Source organism: Desmodus rotundus, chromosome 3 (genome assembly GCF_022682495.2).
Source record: "Desmodus rotundus isolate HL8 chromosome 3, HLdesRot8A.1, whole genome shotgun sequence".
NCBI classification, from domain to species: Eukaryota; Metazoa; Chordata; class Mammalia; order Chiroptera; family Phyllostomidae; genus Desmodus; species Desmodus rotundus.
In genome coordinates, this window is record NC_071389.1 from 199858069 (window position 1) to 199882379 (window position 24311).

Below are 24311 nucleotides of genomic sequence, written 5' to 3' on the forward strand. Positions count from 1 at the left end.
GGCAGTTGGGCCGCGACCTCCCCGTAGGGGGCAGAGGCCCAGCGCCTTGGCGAGGCAAAGTCAGCCTCTCGCCCCGGCGCACCAGGGGAGAAGGCACGGCTCTACCGCAGCCTCGGCCGAGCAGGGGCGGGTGGTCAGAGCTGGCAGCGCGTCCCCGTGCCAGTCCTGGTTGCCCTTCGCCCATGTCGGCACCCGGCCCGCCGCGCCGGCATCTCCGCCACCTGTTGACGCGTGCTCCCAGCTCGCGTTCCCTTTCTCCTACTGGTGCATCCTGGGGTTCCGGGGACAAGGTCTTTCCCCGCCCGCCCGGCACCCCGCGAACCCCCGCAACTCGAGGGCACAGCGCCTCGCCCGGTGCCTAGGCCAGCTCGTCGTACGGAGTAAGAGCCGGGCTGCCGGGGTGGGGGAGGGGGGCCTCGCTGGCGCGCCCGGGCGCCAGCGGGAACCCCCACCCGCCGCAGCCCGGCGCCCACCAGCGCCTGGACTTTACCCCTTCCGGTGCGCGGGGCTGGGCGCGCGCCGAGGCTCAGCTGCACGCGGTGTCCCATCGCGGCGCCGTACGCGCCCGCCCCGTGACCTTAGCAGGCCTTCTCCCCTCGCCTCAGTTTCCCCACCGGTGAGGCCACAACCCGCACGAGGAGGGAGCCGCAGAGAGCGGCCCCGCCCCGCCTGGTGGGCAGCCAATCGGGCGCCGCCATCCGGGGGGTGTGTCCCGCCTTGGGCCGCGGCTGGGGGGCCCGGGGGCGGGTCCGGAGGTCCGGGGCGGGGTCGGGGTCGGAGGGGGGCCTCGGGGCGGAGCTTTTGGGCCCACGGCCCGCGCTGCCCCGCTGGGCTGGGAGGCCGAGGGGCGGCGCGTGCCGCGGGGGGTGCGGCTGGCACTGGAGCGGGAGGCGGCGCCGGGCATGGGCTGGGGACGCGGCGGCCCCACGGCTGGGGCGGCGGGCGGCGGGGGCGGAGGCGGCCGCTAGCTCCGTCCGGTGCCGCCTCCCTCGGCGCGCTCGCCCGGCGGACCAGCAGACGACGCACCGGCCCCAGGTGCTCGGGGACGAACGGGCGCGCGCGGGGTTCTGCGGGCTTGGCGGCCCCCCGGCCTCGGGACCCACGGCGGCGGCGGACGGGGGAGGGGCCGGGACCGGTGGCGCATGCGCGGGGCCCGGGGGCGCGGGCCGAGGGCACTTGCCGCGGGTTCATGCCGGGGAGCTCTGGGCCCAGGGGGCCGCCCCCTGCTCGGCCTCCTTCCCGGAGCCCAGGCGTCCGCGGCTGTTGCTGGGGCTGGGGGCTGCGCGGAGGTCGAGTCCGGGACCTCAGAGGCACTGGTCGTCTGGTTGCTTCCCGGGAGGAAAGGCCCACCAGGCGGGGCGGCCAGCGTGCCCTCCCCTCGCAACGGCGGAGTTTGGGCGTCACTGACGGGAGGGGGCGTTTCCCGAAAGCCTTAGGGTCCCCGGGGCTAGGTAGCCGGAGGCCCCGACAGTCGGACAGTCAGGGTCCCGTGCGGGGCGGCTGCGGTCCGAAAGGAAAAGCTCACTGGTGGGTTAGTTGACAACCAATGGGCACCTTTGAGGAACTGCCCGACTTTGCGCCCGAGAGCAGGCGGACGACCGGACCGGGCCGGGCGAGCTCAGGGCAGGCTCCGCCGCGTGACTCCTTCCCGAGCCCCCGGCCCCTGTGGCGTCCGCGCCCAGCTCCTCGGGCCCTGGCTGCGCGGCTCCGGGGGTGGGGGAGGGCGCAGGGTGGTGGCTTGGCGAAAGTCCGGAGGGTCGGTTCTGCTTCCCACCCACCCACGCTAACAGGGGACAACTGCACGCCTGGGCTTTCCTCGCCTTTTTGAGTTTAAAGGAGGGCCGGCGTGCACCAAATGTCAAGGTTCTTTCTAAGAAAAGTCCGTGGTTGTATAATGGCTTGGGTTTCACGGGGCGCTCTGGCTCCTCCGGAGCTGCGCGTCCACCCCCCAGATCCAGCCCCGCTCCCCAAACCAAAGGGTCCCCTAGATCCCAGGGCTGCTTGGGAAGAGGTGGCGGGGGAATGGGTATGGGGAGGGGCCCAGGGTTCCCAGGAGCGACCCTGCTACACCACTGCCTTTGAAGAAGCGGGGTCACGGTGACTTTCCTTGTCCAAGGTGGTGGAGCGCTGGGGAGAATCCAGAGGACATATCGTAACCATTTCCTCCTTTACCTTCTTACTGCCAAGGCCAGTTAAAGGCCCTGCCTCCTCTGTGAAGCGACAGTTTGTGGCAAGACAAGCTCAGCACCAAGACGCTGTCATTACAGGTAAATAGAAGGTTTGATTGACTAACGTTTCCAGGCCAAAATGTTTACGTGTTTACTTCCGTTGTCCTGCAGACTAGCCATTTGGGGGTTAATGATTACTTTGTGGTGCAACGTTGGATATATTTTTAGTGCTTTGAAAGTAAGGCGAATGTGGGTAGATGCCCTTTTAGGTTCTGAAAACTGTCTTGTGTCAGTTTGACCAGGGACTCCGTGGCTTCGTGGCCGGCTGGTTCCATGTCATTCAAAACTAGGCAGGATAGCTGTGAGAAACGTTATTCCCTAGCAGTCACTGCCGTCCCAGACGCTGACAAGGACCGGGCTGTTTTAATGCCACTGTGAATGTGAAGCAGGTGGCTTGCTGAGATAGTAGGTCAGGCTGAGCACTGCCCTCCGCTAGGACAGGGCTGGCCTGGAGAAGTGGCCGGATGCTACCGATTGCCCGGTCACTGTCCCCAAGGGGCCGGACAGTGAGCGTGGCAAATCATACGACTTTGAAGCAAAAGCAAATTAATGGAGAGTAGAAGAAACGGCTTCTCTCACTCCTCTTTTAGATATATAGTGAGTTATTCTATAATCATAAATAGTTCTTTTTACTAGCTGTCGTTTGTCAAACTCGTAGACAGATTTTTCAGCATCGCGTGTGTGCGTGAGAGAGGACAGAAAGGACAAGCGTGTTTCTTCTACGTAAACTGGTTTGTGATCTGCATTAACTATTAGGTCAGGAAAAATGTTTCTCTGTGAGTGGATTTGTGTTTCACCAGTTCAGATGTCTATATACTATTCCATTGTGTTTCGATTTAGTACACAGCCAACCCATAGGTATGGATACATACAAACTTATGTTTTTAAGTTTATTCATTCTGTAAATATTTATGGAGCGGCTGCCATTGAGCAAGGCAACCGTGGATCTGCTCAGGAAGCCAATTTTTATACCAGAATGTAAAACAGAAAGGTCAAGATTCTCTTCGTCATCTGAAAAGATGGAGCTGGGAGTGCAGAAGGGAAACTGATTTGGCCATAATAGTTTGCTCTTTTCTGGCATGCCGTTGGCGAGACTCTGTTTTACAGTCAATGCTCTTTAAGTGGTCTTTTTAAACATTTGAATTAAAGTGTTTCTTTGCTTCGTGTTAACGGATTTTGCACACTCCAGATTCTCTGCCCTCGTCCTGTCTCGCAGCCTCTGCGTGTGAGGCTCTGTTCTGAATAGCTGCTGGGCCGGGGGTCTTCCCCTCCAGGTGGTTGTGGGTTGCGTGTTTACACTGCCCATGTGTAGCAGTGCAGCGAGAGGGTGCGGCCTGCAGAGTAATTCCTGCTCATTTGGAAGTTGAAGGCCTCTGTTTTTATTTTTGCCTTTCGGGGGCATGGTAGGGAGTCAGTCTTAAATGTTTCATAGCTGTGTCAACTAAAGGCATAGTTTCTGTCTGTAGGGTGGATGTTTGCTGTATCTGTTGTTTCTGCCGTACGGATTACCAAGAACCAGCCAGCTCTCCTCTAAGGCCAGGTGGCCAGGGAAGCTAGGCAAAGAATTTTAATGTCCAGCCTGGTGCCAGGTAGTTTTAAGGTAGGAACCGAACAGGAGGAGCCCCGATGTCCCGCCAGGCGGTATCTAAAGCGCTCCTCCCTTCTCCCCGGTGTTTCTGTCGGGGTGCAGGCAGTGAGGTGCGTGTGGGGAGGTCGCGCGCATGCAGATTTCCCAGCCTGCTCTGTGAGTCACAGACACTGCGTATCCGATGTGCTCGTGATCTGAAGCTGTGTTCAGTGTTTGCTTCCAGAGTATTTCATGCCAGCGTCGCGTGGAGGAATCACCTCCCCGCCGGGTCAGGCCCGCATAGTTGTTCTTGTGGCTGAGCTGCATTTGTTTGGAGGGCAGCTTATGGTACAAGAAAACGGGTCTGAAAATTGTGGTTCGCATCAGGGAAGCGGTCGGCAAGTGGATGATGCCAGGATTCCCGTTGTCCCCTGGGTGCTGCCCGCCAGGCCGGGGGTCCTGGGCCCCCTCTCCAAACTGCCATCTGCCCTCCAGAAAAAGGATTTCCCATTCATTCCCTCTCTCAGGAGGGTTGGGGGCTCAATAGTCCTGTCTTAGGTTGGGATTTTCGTAAAATGTGAAAACCCGTGGGCAGCCCAGGAGTCGTCTTAGAAAGAAGCCTCGTGCCACCTGCCTGCCCCTCTCACCTGGCCACGTCTGACACCTTCATTATTTTCAGTCTGACCATTGTATGATTTTTCAAAGGCTTCCTGAAAGGAACACACATCCCGCCAGATGGACAGGTTTTTTCCACTTTTGAATAGGTAAATAACAATTCTACCAGTCAGAACCGAACCATCGTGAGTGGTTGGGGTTTTCTCTGAAGGTGGGGAAGCCCTCGGGTCTCAGTGGCCACGCGTCTGGTGTTGGCACTTACTCCGGTGTCTCTGGTACACCAGGTCATGCGAAGCACTGCCCCTCGTCCCAAAGACTTCCCGGGCTTGGGCACAGCCTCCCCCGGCTGGTCCCAGGTGCTGCTCTGCACCACGGTCCCCCGTTCGTCTAACTAACCTCACACAGGGTCGAGCTCGCTCAGAACAAAGTAGTTTCGCTCATTTTTGCCCAGCTGGTCCTGTGCATGGAGTAGGTGCTTCTAAGTGTTTGTGGAACAGAATTGAATTCAGCAAGTATTTATTGACGGGCCTCTGTTTTCTGCACTTCTCAAATGTGGGTGGCAGCTGGCGGGGCGCTGGAAGTACAGACCGCAGGCCTACCCACGGCAGGAGGATGCCCCCTTGGCCTCTCTCAGCTCCTGTGGTCCCGTGGTCCCTCAGAGAGAGAGAGCCCCGTCCTCCATGAGGACGGGGTGCCCTGCCCGGCGTGCTGGACGTCTGTAGGTGGCCCAGCGCACCGATGTCGTAACGAAACAAGTCTGTGCATAATTATCACTAGGTTCGGGGCGTATTGTGCATTTAATAGATTTTTCATGAGATGGCCCGAGAATCTAATAAAATGCTCTTTCTGTAAGATTATGGATTCAAGTTGCAAACTACCGACCCAGGAGGGAAGGGCGTGTTTTGGCCGTTGAGAGTTGGCAGTGCTCGTGTTGAGCAGGGCAAGGGTCCTGCCGGGCTGCCAGCGGCGGAGATAAGGCCCGCCCGGGAGGAAGGACAGCACCCGGATCGATATCTCCATGTCTCAGCCACTCACTGCCTGCTCTCATTTCGCCCTGTTTCAAGAGACTTGCACACCAAGAGGGACGGTGGTTTCTATGCCAGTCCGCTTGCTTCACACCCTGAACTTGGACGCTGCGAGGACACCTTTGGCGAAGCATCCCCGGGAACTGGGAGAGTTAGGAGAGCAGAGGCAGGGCACGAAGCTTCCTTGGAATGGTTTGAAGTTGTAGTTAAGGAAACGGCACCGGGTAGCTCCCCCTTTTCCCATTTTTAAGTGTGAGCGAGGCCCCAGGTTTCCTCGCAGCCACACTTGTAACGAATGAGTCTGTGGTTATGTGATAACTACACCGAAGTGATGGGTTGCCAAGCCCCAGGGAGAGACTCAGTTATTTAGAGAGTGACATGTGGGCGCGTCCCTTTGCAACACATTCTGATGAGTTAGTTGTCAGCCTTACGCGAGCGTGTAAATGCTCATTCACACGTAAGCCACGCGGCTCGTCAGGGACAGGATTGTGGGATCGAGTGACAGTCACAGCTCGATGATCTGAGTTTTCTTCTGTGACCCATACATTAAATGGGTTTGTTTTTTTAATCCAGAGAATTATTAGGGGCGTTTTCCGGCAGCTGTCATTTTGGACAGGTGACATCGGGGAGGTGGCCAGCTCCGGGACTGTGCTTCCCTCTGTCTAGGACTCCGAGCGCGCTGGATGAAGTCTCGCCTGCAGGCTCGGTTTAGCTCATTTTCTGGGCCGTGGGCTAGCGTCTCGTTCACCGTCCATTCCTATTTCTGGTTGTCTGTCTCTGCCCCGGGGCATGGAGCTCGTGGGAATGGTGTTTAAAAGGAAAACCGTTCAGAGCAACGGGAACTTGGCTTTACGTAGAGCCAACGCTAGAAATGAATGGCAGCGTCTCATGTATTTACGGCAGCCTTGGATTTCAGGGGTCATGGGGGAGGGTTTTGCTCGAGTATGGCCGTCTTTCCTTCCACTTTGAAACCACGACAGGCTGTCACCAAACCTAGCTCAGGAGCATCAGTCCACCCGCCGGTGGCCCACAGCAGGCGGGCCAGGGTGCAGAGACCTGCAGAAACACCCCCCCCACCCTTCGCTCCCTTCCTTGGCAAAACTCACTGTGGAGAGAGAGCACTTCCTGGAAAGGAAGGCGTTCTACTGCTGTGGTTCTCCAATCGTAACCGCGCGCCCAACCCGCCGTTTCCAGTGAGGGCTCCGCAAAGAGACAAGAATTTTTTTTTAAGTTTAATTGTGCAAAGATGTCGACAGTGAGAGCTTAACGGGGCGAGAGCCTGGGAGGAGGCTGAGAAAATACGAGGCACGAAGAAGGCGAAGCATCACTCGGGGAGGGAAATGCATCTGAGGCTGCGCGTCCGTGAGAGAAAAGACCGAGCAAACAGGTGAAGAGAACTTGCTGACAAGTGACAACGAGAGGACGTGGGGGCAGGCACGTTGGGGCCCAGAGTGTTTGTCCATTTCAGAGGAAGAAGGTTCTAGAACTGGGGAGAAGGTGGGGCGACGGTGCACGTGCTGGCCAGTATGGGGGCGGGAGTCTGAGAGAGGTGAGAGTCGGGGCTGCCGTGCCCCCCGAGCAGCCGGGTCACCGGAGCTCATCACTGTCAGCCACGAGGCAGGACGTAGGGATGCCTCTCCGGTGTGCTGAGCCAGGTGGCAGCGGTGGGGACGGGAGGAAAGCGTGCCATGTGAGCGGTGTGGTTCTTTCAAAGTTCCGGGCCCTGCATATACTCCGAGAGGAGAAAACTGGTGTTTTTCTCCGCTCCGGAAATGGGAAATTACTGACATTTTTTCCCTGCTCTGATTCTTTACTTAGATGGCTCTCACAAAGTTAGCTTTCAATGTCTGGGTCAGAAGTCTAAGTGAAAGTGAATATTTAACCACAGTCAAGGGCAGCCGACGATCTCCAGTACCAACAGAGGCACCAGACTTACGGGAAAGAAGAATCTAGAAGGGAAAAAAGCCCATACACCCATGGCTGACTCATGGACAGATGACAAGGCCCCATACCTAGGAAACGCTCAGTCACCCCGTATGGAGCGGTCGGACTCAGCTGTGGGCTTTCGAGTGGGACGAGCAGTTCTCCTCCAGAAGGTGTTTCGGGAAGCTGCACGCCCAGCTGCCACGCCACAGCTGGTGGTCCCTGAGCGTGAACCCTCTGAAAGACAAGGGCAAGCAGCTCAACGTACAGCTCAGGGGAGGCGTCAGTTTTAAGAGAGGGGAAGCCGGGCCTCCAGCCCTTCACCTGTTGTGCCGAGACAGCTGCCGTCCTGTGAAGTTGCTGGGAGGCAGGCACTCCCTTGTGAACTGTCCCCAGAGCCCCTTGCTGTCCCCTCCCTCTGCCAGCATTAGATCTCCATGGGGCTGGATCCAGCCGGCCTGGTTACCTCTCTAGAGGCCCCTACTCTTCTTGGCCACCATTGTTATGACCTCACCTGACGTTCCTGACGTCACCTGACCCTCTGAGAGGCTCACACTAGCCTGTCTGGCTCTGAGCCGCCCAGGGTTTTCCCGCCCCGACCCGGGTCCTCCTCCTGGTCCAGGGAGTGGCTTCCCGCTGGCGCCCGGGAGGCCGAACACGGGCGGTGGACCGCTCCTCTGTCTGGCCTGCGCCTCCGTTTCCTCACCTTCAAGCCGGGAGGATGCCGTGCTCTCTGAGGTTGCACCTGGCACATCCTGAGAAGCCTGTAGGTGTTTCTTTGCTCGTTGTGAACTCCTGGCCTTAATGTGAACCCATCTGCCCTCACTTCCTGGCGCCTGTGGGGATGGGCACACGTGACCCTGAATCTCAGGCACCGCTGTTCTTTCTGGAGCCGCCGACACTCCCGAACCCTGACCCCCGAACCCTGTCCCCTTGTCGCCCCCACAAGCTCTACCCTTGAGATCTCAGCCTAAAGCCATTTTCTTAGGGAGACCTCCCAAACTGCCTGCCCGGGCCAGACCTCCGAGGCAAACACTCAACCCTCGGTGCTTTTCACCTAAAACGCGGGTGTGCTGTGTCTGTTCGTGTGGCGGCTGCCTGCCAGCCCTCTCCCTGTGCGTCACAAACCCTGGAGGTTGAGGGTTGGAAGCCATCGCTGCCTGGCTCACCCTTGGCTGTGACCTGCAGCTCCTGCTGGCCCATCCTCTGTTTGAGTTTCCTTTGAGGCTTAATCAAACGCCACCTCCTTCATGAAGCCTTCCTTGATCCTGCCCCAGACTGGGTGCAGGATCTTGTCCCTCAGAGACCAGCACTCTGGCAGTCTGAATCTCTCTGACTGTCCTCTGGTTGTGCTGCCTTTGCTGCGACCATTGTCCGCGGAATTCTCCGGTCATTTATACCAGAGCCCATTCATTTATTTGGCACGTCCTCCCTGAGCACCTACTGTGCGGGCCAGGCAGTGTTCTGGGTGCGGGAAAGCAGTGGAGGCAGCCGCAGTCGCCTGCCGGCGCGAAGTGCTGAGAACACGAGGCGCGTGGCTCTTGGGCTGAGCGGACAGGCGGCACTGTGAGTGGCTGGTCCGAGCCTCGGAGCCGGCGTGGCGGGCGGGCGGGCACCGCATTTTAGCAGTGACCTGGGCGCGCGGCTCCGTTCATGTTTGTCTTTAAATTCAGAATTTCTTTTCACTAAAGGAACCATGTTGGGAGAGAGGAAAGAGTGAACAAAAATTACACAAGAAATTTCAGGCCCCAGTTGAGTCCCGATTATTGTCTTAAGGACATTAAGTGCCTGTGTGAAATCCCTTTGACCCACTTAGGTCAGCGGAATTAAGTCTGAGGTGAAGGCTAACTCCAGTTGTACACGCGACGAGCACAGCACACACAGTCACAGGGCTGCCTGCCCTCTGTCGCGATCGGATCGCTCCCTCTGGGACGCAGGTGGGCCCCGGTGTCGGCGTCAGCGTCAGCCGGGCACCTGCGATGACGGCTCTGCAAGGCAGGCTGGCTGGTGCGTGCCCTCCGCTCGACGCTGTTCGGTTTGACGGATGTGCGGGAGGCGACCTGTTCCCTAGACCAGCTGCTTCCCAGATAACAGACAGTGAGGCACGTCCAGGCCTTCGGGGGCAGGCAGGCTTCTTGCTTTGTGGCTGGGGTGACGGGGAGGGAGGGAGGCAGCTGTGTCCTGCCCGGGGCATCCTGGGCCTGGGTGCGGCCGGTAGGAATAAGGCTGACCGCCTGTCACGACCTCTTGCCCCGCTCCAGGCACGGGGCCGCCTTCCGACAGGGCTTCCTTAAAACCAGGCGAGGAAGACGGGTTTGAGGTTTGCGGAGTTTTACTAACCGTGCAGTAAAACGCACCCTCTTTAGACGCACGGTCTGTGAGTTCTGGAGCGTTGTCGGCTGGGGTGCCCCCAGGCCTCCGTGACAGCCGCCAAACAGCAGCGTGGCCCGAGCCCTGCTTCCACGCCGAGCCTCTCCGACCTCATCTGCCTCGTCGCCGCCGGAGAAAGTTCTCTGCTTTACCGGGCTCAGGCAACTTGACGGGCCCACTGCGGGAGGCAGGCTCATCTCCCCTCCTGGGGCCCGTGCCTGTGTCAGCGCCCCAGGGTGGCCAGGACAACGCACCACCATCTGGCTTTAACCGTGGAAGTCTATCGTCTCGCAGCTGTGAGGGCCAGAAATGCAAAGGGAGGGTGTGGGCAGGGCCACGCGCCCACTGAGACTTGGGGTGGGACCCTTCCTTGTCTGCTCCTAACTTCTGGAGGTGGCCGTCACCTCGGCATTCTCTGGCTGTAGAAGCGTCACTCCTCTGTCAGCCTCTGCCATCGCATGGAGCTCTCCGCGTGTGTGTCTGTGTCCGAATGTCCCCTTTTTGTGTGGGTACCGGTCCTACAAGACGAAGGGGCCCCTCCAGGATGACCTCATTTAACTAATGACACCTGAAAGACCCTATTCCAATACGGAGGATAAGACGCAGGCACAGCTCCCTGGAGACACAAGTCAGCCCATTATGGGGCCTGCGATCGCTTCTGCACAGCCTCTTTGCCAGGTGAGGTCACATGTCCGTGGGCTCCAGGCGGAGCGCGGACACCTTAGGCACCATACCATGGTCCTGCCGTGTGGCACTCATGTTCTACTGGCAGCTGCCACCTGCTCGGGGAGGTGTGGGACACTGAGACCACAGCACGTCCCAGTCATGCTCCAGTGTGGGTGACCTGGAAGGCAGATGCATAAGATCAGGTGTCGAGTTGCGACCAGGGCTGCCAGGGTGTTAGGCCGCTGGGGTATGCTGGCCATCCCAACCCCACCAGGGCGGAGACGTTTGAGAGCAGTGACACGCACGAAACAGCACAGGGTGTGGAGCCGGGCGGCTTCTTGCACCCTCCGGGGGGCTGGTCCCCAGGTGACAACCTGCTGAGGCTGTGGCTGAGGGTATGAGTGGGGGAGGGGCAAGAGGGCAAGGAGGTTGTTGGGCCCTGGGACTCTTAGCTCCCTGTCCCCACTAATAGAAAGGACGGATGTCACCTCTGTTCTCACTCTCCACATGGCGGCCCTCCCTGGCAGCCCCTCCCCTGCGCTGTCTCCAGCTAACCTGTAGGTGTGCTCCTGGTGGTTCGTTCTCCGTCTCCCCACCTGGCGTTCCAGCTCCATGGGGACAGGCCTGTTTGTCTGTTGACTTCATTCCTGGGCCCAAAGTGGCTGCAACCTGGCCCCGCACAGGCAGCACTAAAACCTGTTGCAGGAACAGCCTTCTCGCTACTCAGTCACCTGTGCCCTTGGGCTTTGTGACTAGACAGCCTTTCTGGTCTAGAATTTTACTCGCAGGTTGTAGTCGGAGGGATAGCGCCTGAACAGGCAGAACACCTGATGGAGGGATGAGAACCTTAAAGTGGCAGCGGGTTCCCTGTAGTCCGGGCCATGGGTGTTACCAGAGAGTACGGCTGTGTTTCTGTTTCGCTCTTCTGTGTAGGAAGTAAAAAGTAAAGAGAAAACCAGCCGTTACAACGGCAGAGCTGAAAAATGTTTGTGAGCTTAGCAGTTTCAACACGTGAACAGGGGGGGCCCCCGTCTCTGATAACGGCTTCGTACGTAATTTGGAAGTCAGCTTGAACAGATGGAGAAAATCTTCCAAATGCCGCGTCGCTGGGGAGCTCACGGGGGGCGGACAGTCCCCAGACTGAGGTCTGAAGGTGATGGACGTGTGACATTTGGGGCCAAAGCAGCACCCCGGGGACGAAGCCGTTAAGAACCTAAGGAGCACTTCTGTGGGGCCAAGGACCAACATTTGGGATGGAAAACCTTTAAGAAGGGAAGACCCTGGTAACCGTCTCAAACTTTGGGTTGGAACCTCAAAAAGCTGCCCCTGGAGGAATACAGATATACAGGTGGTCTGGGGACTGACCAGCCACTCGAGGACCGAAGCCCGGACATCTTGGTCCTGTGGTGGGATTAAGGTGGCCCCAGGTGGCTGGGACCCCCGACGCCCGGCAGAAGCAGATGCATCTCTCTGGAGGAGCGGGAGCGTCCCACTCGGCCTCTGTTTCTAGGCGCAAACTCTCAAACACAGGCAGTCCTCACGTTGTCAGTTCTCCGATGCACAAGTGTTACTAACCACCGCGGTAAGTTCAATAGCAACGCCAGCCCCCCAACGCCACGGCCCACACCTCGGCCCCTGGGAGCGGTTGTGTGAACTCTGTGCTGTGGAGTCCCCGCGCCGGTGCTCGCGTCCACAGGTGGCACCGCACAGAGAACAGACGTGCCTAGGAAAGTGGCCAGTCATGTTGCGCCTCTCAGAATCCGCCTGTGGTTGGTCCCTGCACCTCCGTCATTCATTCACGCACCGTAAACCGTGTCTTCGTGCTTCCTCCTCGTCTCCCGGGAAAGACCCCCCGTGACATTTCATAGAAATGGGCAAGCGAAAGGGCAATTGGCCAATGAAGACGAAAATGCCGGAAATACATGAAAAACGACAAGGCCGGAAGCCAGAATGTGAATCAAACATAAATGGAGTCATAGGAAAAATAGCCGCCCGTGGGAACATGGGCTTTGCCGCCATCCCGGAGACGCTGGCCCGGCAGCCGAGGGACTTAGCCGAAGTGACCATCAGCGAACGGGGGAAGTTTTCGAGCTGAAACCATGAAGGTGGCCTGGAGGAAGTGACCCCAGCAAAACGCGTGGTTCACAGCACAGGGTGCTAAGGTGCTCCGTGATGTCCACCGTGCAGAGGAGGAGACCAAGCTGGCAGCGGACCACAGCCTACAAAGGAGCTTGCCGACTGGCTAACGCGTGGCAGAGATGGTCGCTCCGTCGTACGTAGTTCAAGGAGAGAGCAAGCTTCTTCCAAGACAATAAAACAGTTTTAATTTTTAGCGTGTCCAACATTTTCATTACAGTGTACTAAGTGAGCATCAGTTTTACTATGTTGTTTATTTCCCTGTTTACTTACAACAGGTAATGAGAGAGTTTTCCGTGTTTTGACAAAAATGTTTCGAGGGCACGGAACCGCTGTGATTTTTACCGTTAGCGGCATCACGTGGCACGGGTTCTGCTTCGCGTGGTCTGGCACCGCCATGCGCACCAGGACTGGGCGGTGAGCACACACAGGCCCGCCAGCCCAGCCTCTGAGGCGAGATGGCCTCGTGGGCCAGCAGAAATGACAGGGGATAGAAAGGGACCGTCGTGACTCCGAGTCTGAGGCCTGTAGGACACAGCCGTCAAATACCCTCCTGTGCTGTGTGTAAGGAGACGGAAGAGAAGCCTGGGGATTTCGGAGGTGCACTGGGTGTCACGTACCCTTACAAAGGACGCCGACTTGAAAAATCCAGTAGAAACTATAAGACTGAAAAACGCAAAAACCAAAATGACACTATAAACAGATGTGAGAGCAGGGTAGACACAGCCGATGAGAGAGTTGGTGAGTTGTAGCAGAGGTCAGAAGACAATGCCTGAATGGCGCACGTCGAGACTAAAGAACAGGACACAGGGACACAGGGTGCGCAGCGGGGAGTTCCGCCTGGCGTTGGTCGGAGGCTGCCGGGCACCAGGCACAGAGCATGGGGCACGAGCAGTATTTGAAGAGACAGCAGCCGAAGTTTTTCCAGCCCTGGTGACATCAAATCACAAGTTCGAGAATCCGAAAGAACTCAGCAGAATTAAAAACAGAAAGTCCATTCCTAGACTCGTTACCCTAAAACTGCTGGAAAGAGCAAAGACAGAGAGAGAGTCTTTACAGAAGCAAAAGGTCAAAAAACAAAAACAAAAAGCTGTTACTTCAAAGGAGCATCGATTCAGAGATGAAGTCTCGTCTGGCACCGTGGAAGCCAGAGGAGGGTGAGAAGACGTCTTTGAGGCTCCGAACGTCGGGTTTCTTCCAGGAATGCAGGCTCGTGTCACATTTAAAAGTGGTGGAGCGTCCGTGCCCAGGACGTGCTTGGGGGGCGGCCCGTGCAGAGAAATCTACAAAACGGCGTGGAGAGAAAGGGCACATGACTCAGACACACGGCAAATCGTGCCTGCTCCGGAGGCAGAGGACTCTAGTCTTTGGGCTGCCGGCCCGTCCCGTGGCGGTTGACCGCTGCGGAGCAATCAGAGTCGCACCTCGACGTGCCTGGTGGTGGAACCCGACAAGCTGACTCTACAGTTGTGTGGGGAAGGGGGGCTCGCATGCGGCCAAAACATTAGCTTCTCAAAGGAACAGTTGGAGGGCTCCGACGCCTGGCGGCCAGCGTTAGTACAGAGCCACGGTGACCGAGGCAGTGGCGGCGTGTGAGAGCAGACAGACCAGCAGAACGGGGTAGCTAGTCCAGAAATTGGCCTCATGTATTTGGCCAATTGGTTTTCAACAAAGTGACGAACCTATTGGGGGAAAAGGCAGTCCCTTCAACAAACTGTGCTGGAATCAGGTAGCCATGTGCAAAAGAACGCACCTCAGCCTCGTCTCAAAGCATACGGGAGAAGAAGAAGAAGAACTTGAACTTGCAGGGGGTCGTAGACCTAATTGCAAGAGTTACAACTGTATAAGAAATCTTAGTGAGTTGGGGTTTGGCAAAAGTTTCTTATACGTGATTCAAAAAGCATGGACTATAAAAGAAAGTGGTACTTCATCAAAACGATAAACTCTTGCTCATCAAAAGACACTTAAGAAAATAAAAAGGGAAGCCACAGGCTTAGAGAAAATAGTTGCAAAACATGTATCCGACAAAGGACTTGTATCTGGAGCCTATACAGAACTCTTACAGTTTAATAAGCAGGCGTGCCCTGGCTGGGCGGCTTAGTTGGTCAGAGCATCGTCCCATATACCAAAAAGGGTTGTGGGTTTGATTCCCTGTCAGGGCACCTACAGGAGGCAGCTGATCGATGCTTCTTCTTCACACTGAAGTCTTTCTCTCTCCCCCCTCTTCTTCTTTCTCTAAAATGAGTAAGTATATCCTTCGGTGAGGATTGAAAATTGTAAAAATTGTTAAGAAGAACACACCCAATTACAAATGAAAGCAAAAATGGGCCAACTGCCTGGGTAAACTCCTCAGCAAAGCACGTTGTGTGGCAGGGAGCACATGAAGAGACGGTCCCCATCACTCGTCATTAGGAAGAGGCACGTTCGTGGCAGCAGATGCCCCCATTAGCCCGCCCAGCAGGATGGCTCAGGCTGAAACGGGACTGCGTGCAGCTGAGGGTGTGGGGCAGCAGGACCTGTGAACCGTACAGCCACTCAGGATAACATTTTGGCAAATGCCATCCTGACACCGTTATCAAAAAGCGTCATGGACCGGAAAGAGGCCAGCCTGGGAAGGCTGCACACCGTCTCGTCCCAGCTCTGTCCCAATCGGGAAAAGGCCAGTCTGTGGGGACAGAAGATCAGTGGTGCCGGGGCTGCAGGGAGGGAGGGACAGTGGGCCACAGGACTTCAGGCCGCAAGACTCTGTGTGATGGACACGTGTCGTTGCACCTTGTCCAGACCCCGAGAGCACACGACACCAAGAGGGGACTCTGCGGTGAAGCGTGGACTTGGCTAATAGCAGCATGCTGGTGCTGGCTCGTCAGGGGCAACGGGTGCCCACACTGGCCCAGGGTGTTGGGAATAGGAAAACCGTGGGGGGGGGCGGTGCGGTGAGGACGTTCACAGGGCCTCTTCGTCCTTTCTCCCCAAGTTTTAGGTAAACCTAAAACGTCTCTAAATAATAGTCTCATCATTAAAAAATAAGGTTTTTTAAAAAAAGAATTTTATTTATTTACTTTTAGAGAGGGGAAGGGAGGGAGAAAGAGAAGGAGGAAAACATCGATGTGTGGCTGCCTCTCATGTACCTGGGCTACTGGGGACCTGGCCTGCAACCCAGGCATGTGTCCTGACTGAGGATCGAACCAGCGCCCTTTGTTGTGAAGGCCGGCGCTCAGTCCACTGAGCCACACCAGCCAGGGCTGAGATTGAGTGTAAAATCATGCAGTTTTAACCTCAGAGTAACTGTAGAGGAGGTTTGCACCTCCTACTCAGAAACCTGATCGCGTTATTGAGAGGAATTAAACGGAGCCCAGATATTGTAACTGGAGGGCTATGTGGTGCCCTCAGAAGAGACAGGTCAGGACTGCCCTCTGTCCACAGGCCTCGTGTGCCACAGGGGGACCCTGGCATCCCACGCAAGGACACGATCGAGCGAACCATGGGGACGCTCAGGACATCACAGCTGCTGTCAGTGGCCCTGGAGCCCCTAAATGCGCCCCCTCCCGGAATGTCTTCGGATGTACTTCCGGAACCCGGTAGCAGCAGTTTCCATGTTTTCCTTAAACAGGTGTTTTCTCTTCCCTTTGCATTCTGTCACTTTAATTGCACTCACTCTCGTTTCTTTAGAAACACCTTGGTTGCACACCCGGCCTTCTCCCTCTGGACACTGGTGTATCCTCTCTATGGGCTCTTTCCTAGGCTCGTTAATGGAAATTATATGAGAGGGGGTTTGGTGAGAAAGGGAATGATGTTCAAAATGTGTCGCTGGTGTTAGACTCATTCGGTGAATATTCCCTGGACACTTGCCTCGTGTGGAGAGGAAGGTGGCCACCGTGGATTCTGGGGCTACGGAGGTACAGACCGGTGGGCAGAAAAGCTGCCAGTGGACCTGTGGGGACACAGAGGATGGACCAGGTCCTTCCCCGTGGGTGGGTCTGGGAAGGCTTCTGGGAGGAAGTGGTACTTGAACTCGCCCTTAAATGTGCAGGAACGACAGGCATTCCCGGCACAGGAACAGGATAAGGTCTGGAGGCTGCAGGGCATGGGGTGCCGTTGGCGAATGCTGTTGGTGAACGCGGAGCCATCTATTTTGGCCAGAACACAGGGTCTGCCTGCCCAGCGCAGTAGAGAAGATGGCTCACTCACTGTCAGCCTCATCAGGTCTTGGCAAGCTCCCGCTCAGGGCCAGGCATCTTCCTAAGCACAGGACCCCTTTCTGGCAGAGCTGGCACACTGGTGGGGGGACCAAGGGCATGGTTGGTGTGTCAGAAGAAGGGTCCCCAACCTCCGAGCTGTGGGCCAGAACCAGTCCGGGCCCATTAGGAACCATCCTCCACAGCAGGAGGTGAACTTGAAGTAACGTGCTTGAATCATCTGAAACCATCCCCCCACCCAGGTCCGTGGAAAAATTGTCTTCCACAAAACTGGTCCCTGGTGCCAAAAAGGCTGGGGACCTCTGTGTGAGAAGACATAATTGAGGGGGAGGCCTGCGTCGGTGGGTGAGCCAGTCAGGAGCACTGGGGAGGGAGGGGAGGCTTGCGAGAAAGTGGCCCTCGAGGAGGGCCGGAAGGCAGGAGGGGCCCAGTGACCGGAGGATGGGGAGGATGGGAGTGTCCCTGGGAGGAGCAGGAGGGACCATGATGGAGGAATGTCCCAGAGAGGGGTGGAGGGCCTGGAGGGTGTGGCAGGGCTCTGGTACCCTCTCTGTGGAAGCAGCCCTGCGAAGGAGGGTTCTCAGCGGGGCTGGGACAGCCTTGGACTCAGGTGCCGTCTCCCACTGGCTGTCATCAGGGGTTAGGGACAGAAGTTGCAGGGCGTCACCAGGCGAACGGGCTTGTCGGTGTGCAGCTGGGGCAGGCAAGGGGGTGTGGCAGGAGAACCGGGCGCTGCCCAGGGCGGGGCAGGGAAACTGATTTTGGGTCCAGCTTGGTCTTTGAGTGGCCGCGTGACCTTGGACGGTGTTGATCCTTGGTCTGTTTCCTTACCTGCAAATCCAGGTGTCTGGCACTGAGGTTTCTCAGAGAGGTCCCTCAGGAGGGGCTGGAGTGACCAGGGCTGTCCTTCAGGCTGTACCTGGGGAGAGAGCCGGCAAGGGGCCGGTGAGGAGGCTGTCCCGGGCATCTAGGAGCAGGAGGGATGCGTGGGCCAGGGTGGGGATGGGCTGGATGCAAGTGATTTAGGAGGGAAAGAGATGCATTCAAAACAAGCAGACCAGTCCGCCCAAAGGACTTTAAGCTGTAACTCTGTCCAGACACAAAAGACCAAGGTCACCTCGGGGCGTGTTGGGTGCGAGGCATGTTGACATCTGTCCCACCCTCGATGTGCTTGCTCTCTTAGTACCCAGGTGGCTGCGTGGCTAGCCTGCGTCCAGCCCAGCGGAAGCATAAGTCAGTTCCCCCAGAAACCGTCCTCCAACCCCTGGCCCTGGTTCCTGTGACTGACCCTGCTGGGTCCCCGCTTCTCTTATTCCCATGCAGAGCTGTCCTTCATAGCAGCAAGTTCATGTTTTTCTTAAACAGGCCGCTCTGTTCCCTTCGGCGAGCTGCCTCCGCCCTGCTCCTTCAGCACGGCATGTTCACAAGCAGAGTGGCTGCGGCCGAAGTCCCCAGGTTTTATCCTTAGGGACGTGCACTGGATGTTTGCGTGGCGGCGAGCCGCTGGTCCTCAGGGCCAGGCAGATTTTGTCCCGGTTCGTTTTCTCCCTGCTTATGTGGGGTTCGTCGGTGTCACCAGGTGTTCGGGTTTCTTTCGTGGGTTGGTCGGGGTGAACAGGAATTGAGGCTGTGTAGCCTGGGGACGCTCTGGCTCCCAGCAGGAAGCGTGGGCTGGTTCTGCTGGCACCGGGACAGAGGGAGGGCCTGAGAGTTGGACGGAGCATTCGAGCCCCTGAAGGACCCGCCTCAGGGGCTGGAGTCAGGGGTTCGAAGTGTCGGTTCTTCTGGGCAGGTTCCTCCCGAGACACAAGCTACCGAGGCAGCAATGCCGGCAGGCCCTCCCGGGCAGTCTCGGATGACGGGAGAAACGACAGCAAACTTCGGACCTGGGCCAGGACCCCGTGCTGTCAAGCACATGACTGGGTCAAGTGACAAAGCTGGAGTACGAGTCACAGATACCGTGTGTCTGTTACATTAGCTGGACTCGATAAGGGGGCTGCGATGGTTGTGAGAATGTCCTTATCTCGCACACACGCACACGCACACACTGCGGCTGTCTGCCTACTTTCCTCCTACAAAGAAGAGCAAATGGCGAGGAAGGCCCGTGGGTAGAACATTCACTGCAAGTGAGCGTGGGTAACGGGCTGACGGGGTGCTTTGCACTATTGTGTGTACGTGAACTTTCTGCAAGTGAAATTACTCACAAATAAAGAGTCCAAAAGCAAACAGCTAAGCAGAAGAGGCAGTGTCTACCGTGTGCGTCCCAGCTACATTTATAACCACGTTTGAGTTCCGGAAACGTGAGTAAAAGCTCCTCTACTCTAAAACAGCACCCCTAACTGGCCTGCCTTTGGGTGCTTTTTTAGATTGGGCTTTTCCGGTTTGGAGGTTCCATTGTCCGTTCCCACGCAGAAATCATGCAGGGATGCCCCCGTTCGTTCGCTTTGCCCGGCCTCCCTGCGAGGTGACGTCTTGCACAACCTACTGCAATGTCATTTCGTCACGCAGGGACCCCCCAGGCAGCCCGTGCACAGCTGCATGGATCCCCGCCCCTCAGACCCAGCCCTTGCTCATCCCTGGCCGCCTGATCTCTGTTTCTATCACTTCTTCACTCTGAAGTTACATACTGAACCACATCGTGAGGCCCTTCGGGGATCGGCCTGTTGCACGCAGCGTGACTTCCGTGAGCGCCACCAATCGCCTCTCCTGGCTGCGCAGCGTTGCCCGGGCCGGGCGCTCCGAGTCTGTGGGCCCACCCCCGGCCCGCTCCGCCGGAGGAGGCCGGGCATGTTTCCAGTTTGGGGTCGTCACGGACACAGCTGCCGGGCACACTGCTGTGCGGTTTTCTGGTCTTGTTTTAACTATGTTGGCGGCAACGTGGTCGGCAGCCCACCACGCTGGCTTACAGTGCACGGACGTGGCCGCTGTGCAGCCACGGCCGCAGCCTAATTTCAGGGCATTTTTGTCACCCCTGCAAGCAGCCACACACCCGTGGCCTGCGCCCCACCCCCTGCCCCGGCTGACCCCAGTCTACTTTCTGTCTGTGATTCGCCGATCCTAGACATTTCCTGTAAAAGGGTTCCCACGGTCCGTGGTTGCCTGGGGTTGGCTTCTTTCACGGAGCACGATGTTGTAGCGTGGCTCATACCTCATTTCTTTCCTCCTCAGAAATACAGGGTGGGAATAGCACATTCTATTTACGCATCTCCGTTGGTGCCATCGGGCAGTTTCTGCTGCAGGCTCTGATGAGTCGTGTGGCTACGGACAGGCGTGGAAAAGGTCCTCTGTAGACTTCGGCAGCGGCGGGACTGCTGAGCGCCAGGGTAGCTGTGTGTAACTTTCTGAGGACCGGCCCGACTCTTTTCCACGTGGCCACACTGTTTTCGTCTCAGGAACAGTGTGTGAGGCGGCCGTTTCTTCTGCACCTCTGCCGACACTTGCCGTTGTCTGCCTCTGAGCCTGGCCGCCCTGGCGGGTGGGGAGTGGCGCCTCCTTGTGCCTTTCATTTGCATCCCCCCAACGACCGGCGACACTGTGTTCTCAGGTGCCCGCTGGCCGCCTGTACATCATCTCTGCAAAAATGTGTATCCCAGTCCTTCGCCCAGTATTTTAAAACACGTGCATTGATTTTAGAGAGAGGGGAAGGGAGGGAAAAGTGGGGGAAACATCAGTGTGTGGTTGCCTCTTGTGTGCCCCCTACTGGGGACCTGGCTGCAACCCAGACTTGTGCCCTGACTGGGAATCGAACTGACGACCCTTTGGTTCACAGGCTGGCCCTCAATCCCCTGAGCCACACCAGCCGGGGTAGGGCCCAATTTTTAATTGGAACATTTGTCATTTTGTTGTTGAATTGTAAGAGTTCTTTATATAATCTGAATACAAACCTCTTATCAGATATATAATATACAAATATTTCTTCTCATTCGATGAGTTGCCTTTTACTTTATTGATGCTGGCCTTCATAACCGAAAATTTAAAATTTTGACGTCCAGTTTATTATTTGTGGGTTACTTGTGTTTTTGCCATGCGTACAGATTTGCGTGCGAACATAAATTTTCATTTATTTCACTGGGAGAAATGCTGCAGATGCCCCAGAGCACCACTGCGGATCCCGGGGTGGCTGCATGTCTGGCTTGGTGCGAAGCCGCCCAGCGGTTTTGTGCCCGCGCCCTCCGGCACCATCGGCATGATCCCGCTCGTCCCCATCCTCACCGGCGCCGGGTCTTGTTGCTGGTTTTGATTTTGGTTTTTAAATGGTGGTCTGCTTCGCTTTGGTTAAGTTCGGGTGGTGTGTGGTTTCCAAAGCATCGATCTGTTTCCTGTAAGTTGTCGAATTTATGAGCCTAATGCTGTTTGTAGTCATTCCGTGTTAGCCTTTCTCTGGTCGCTGGCGCCGTGGTGATATTACAGTTCATTCCTGATGTTGGCCATTTGTGTCTCGTCCTTTTCTTTTTGTCAGTCTTGCTAGAGGTTTATCAGTTTTATTTTTTAATCCTCACCTGAGGATATGTTTATTGATTTCAGAGAGAGAGTAAGGGGTGGGGTGGGGAGAGAGAGACATAGGTTGGTTGCCTCTCATACGCACCCTAGGGATCGAACCTGCAACCTAGGCACGTGCCCTGACCGGGGATCGAACCCACAGCCTTTCGCTGTACAGGATGACGCTTCAACCAACGGAGCTACCCGGCCAGGGCTAGAGGTGTGTCTGTTTTATTGATTTTTTTTCAAAGAAACAGCGGTGTGCTTCGTTGGGTGTCTCTCTTGTTTTCCTGATTTCTCGTGGGTGGCTGCTCTTATCCTTGTGACCTTCTGCCTCACTGCGCTACTGTGTTGCCAGTTTCTCCAGGTAGCAATTAGATTATTGATGTGAAGCCTTTCGGCTTCTCTGGTAGAAGCATTTAACGCCATCAGTGCCCTTCTCAGCACCACCCGCCCTCGCTAGAGGGGCAGCCTTGGCTCCTGGGGCTTCCTCAGAGACTTGGGGGGGGCAGGAGGACCCCACAGAAACGCCCCCGGGGGGCTGAGAAGACGGGTCCCCACTGAACGTGCGAACAGGTGGCCGCACGGGCGCCGGGAGGTCAGCAACCCACCACGTTTCATTTTGCCATTACTTTAATCTTTTTATTGATTGACTTTGAAAAGCGAGAAGGGGGGGACATCGATTTGTCGTTCCACTTCCTGATGCATCCGTTGGTTGATTCTTGTATGTGCCCTGACCAGGGGTTGAACCCACAACCCTTGCGTACCTGGGCAGCGCTCCAACCAACTGAGCTACCTAGCCAGGCCCATTTGCCATTACTTTAAGTCCCCAATGTTCACTTTAAAAACAAGTTAGAACAATACTGTTGTTTTTTCAATTTCTAAACTTTACTAAAGTCTCTAGCAAAAAATTAAAACGCAACGGAGAGCCTGTTCAACGCAGAGCTAAGTAGAAGGAAAAGCAACTTGAAGGCAATAAAGAAATGAACTTTTCAACTCTCCGAATTGGGTCGAAAGCTGTGAATCAGCCCTGGAAGAACTTCGCCCCGGAAGTGACGTGGAGGACGGGTGCCAGGAGCAGAAACCAGAGGCTGGCGGGCCGGGTCCAAACCCCCGCCCCCAAGTCCTGGGCCCCTGGGCGTGTTGTTGGAACCTCTGAGCCTGCCAGTTCCCCCACAAGTACGGTAAACATTAACGAGGCCTCCTCGGCCGTGAGGGCGCAGTGAGTTAGCACAGGCCAGCACGGGGTGAGGGTCGCGTGGGAGCTGCCGTCATGGGCGTCAGCAGAACCTCCCGCGTGTGGCAGCAGTGACGTGTCTGAATAGTGGCCGGTGACGAGGTCCCACAGCTGGCCCTCAAGGGTCTGCAGCACCGTGATATGGCGCGATGCCCGCGAGGTCCAAGCAGCAGTTAACCCCACACCGCAAAGCGCGTGTCTGGGAAAGTGCCGTGAGTGACAGTCCCTAGCGAGCCACACTCACCGACAGTGCCTCCTACACGAGAGGAGTGACAGGTATTACGGGAGAGGCGGAGAGGGAGGGAGACCCCGCTGGTGTGCTCTGAAATGTCCCAGGCAGCCGCCTCGATGGCTCTGTGCTTGGCCCCTCTGCCAGGAACCTGTTGCCTCCCCCACCCTGAAACTTCACATATTCCTTTCCGAGACGCTGCTTGCGTTCATTTGCTGAGACTGTCCCCACCCGTTCCCTCGTGGCCCCGGCCCCGGCCCCCCTTTCTTTGCAAGGGTCTCCCTTCCGGACGCATCCTCTCACTTCCTCATCTTTCACCTCCCGTTTTCCATGTCTTCTCACGTTTCTTTCTGGACGATGGTGGCCCTCATCCTGCGAGCCTTCTACAGAGTCAGCCATCTGTCGGTGATTCCCGAGAATGGCTCTTGGTCTCTGTCCCGTTCGCCGTGCCCACTGCTTTTCCCACGAGCACGCGCCTCCCCTTCTCCAGGAGGTCAGTGACGTGGTGCTGGTTTGGGGACTGTCTCCCTCCTGTGACCTGGTCCCCCAAGTTCCGCATCGGTGTGTGGGTTGGCTCTCTTTCCTTCGCGGTAGCGGGCTGGTGTTTCTGACGGTCACTTTCATGTTCAGGTGAGGACCTGCAAAGCTGATTGAGGTCCTGGGCACAGGGCGGGGTGGTCATTTATTAGGGTTCCCAGAGTTCAGGCTGGGAAGGGGAGGCAGAGAGAGACAGACAGGCAGCCGGCTGGGCGGCGGCATTGCAGACACGTAAGCTCACCGACTCCCCCTTGCCATGGGTTCCTGCCTTGGCCTGTGTCTGCTGCCTGACGGAAGGGCACCGAAGCCAAGGTTCCAGAGTCAAGGTCACCCATAGCACTGCCCCCTCCCGAGGGGGCTTGGCGTCCTCACCGGACACTGCTGTGGGGAGCCCCATGAGACGAGCCCCGTCAGCTTCGTGATCCAGTGGCTCCCCGCCATGGAGAGGAGTCTCCCAGGGGCCCAGCCGGTGTCCCTCAGACACCTCCCACCCTGGTTCACACCGGGCCCCATTGTCTTTCCACCTCCCAAGCCTCTCTGCACCCCAAAACCCGCTCTTCTCTTCATAACCTGGACTTGGTGGGTGTCGCCTCACCTGCCCAGGTCCCTGAGCCAGAGCGGGATGTATCCCCCGGTGCCTGGTCCCGCAGCCCCCAGCTGTCCTGCTGGTGCCTCACAGTCCCCCAGTGCTGTGGCCCCCCTCCTCCGGCTCCCAGGGTGTCGTTGGTTCCCATGGGGACGGTTCCAACAGCCTCGTGAGGGGCGTTGGCTGTGTCCCTTCCATCCTGCCTGCTTCACGGCAGGTGGCACACGGCCCCCCCTCAGCCCCTGTTGGGTCCCACTCTGGCCATGCTCGCTCCGCCCTCCTGCCGCTTGCCGGTCACGTCCTGGTCGAGTCCGCACTCCTGTCACAGGGGGCAGTGAGGCCCCCCGACCGCACCGCCAGCCCCTCCTGCAGCGCTGCCTCGCCTCGGCCCCGAGGCTCCCCCATCAAAGCTGGGGTTTCTTTCCTCACCCCGTGACCCCATGGCTCTGAGCCTGCCTGCAACGTGCTCTGACCCACAGAGTGTGACACAGTGACGCAGTGCCGTTCATAAGGGACG

General features: G+C 57.3%; 1 protein-coding gene across 12 annotated transcripts in view; it reads left to right on the plus strand.

Annotated features, from left to right (window-relative positions):
• Positions 1 to 403: 403 nt before the first annotated feature.
• The window catches only part of PPARA (peroxisome proliferator activated receptor alpha), a 45594-nt gene continuing 21686 nt past the window's right edge, over positions 404 to 24311 (plus strand). The window contains exons 1-3 of one of the 12 annotated variants that reach the window (XM_053919728.1): positions 842 to 1035; positions 2117 to 2267; positions 7254 to 8124. Coding sequence is in view for 2 of the 12 variants with exons in the window: in XM_045186787.3 (XP_045042722.1) it covers positions 1190 to 1531; positions 2117 to 2267 (493 nt within the window). In the remaining 10 variants the exon portion in view is untranslated. Of the gene's footprint in view, positions 617 to 841; positions 1036 to 1060; positions 1532 to 2116; positions 2268 to 7253; positions 8125 to 24311 lie in introns of those variants that run through there. The other 11 variants (XM_053919726.1, XM_045186792.2, XM_053919725.2 and 8 more) reach the window with 11 other exon arrangements.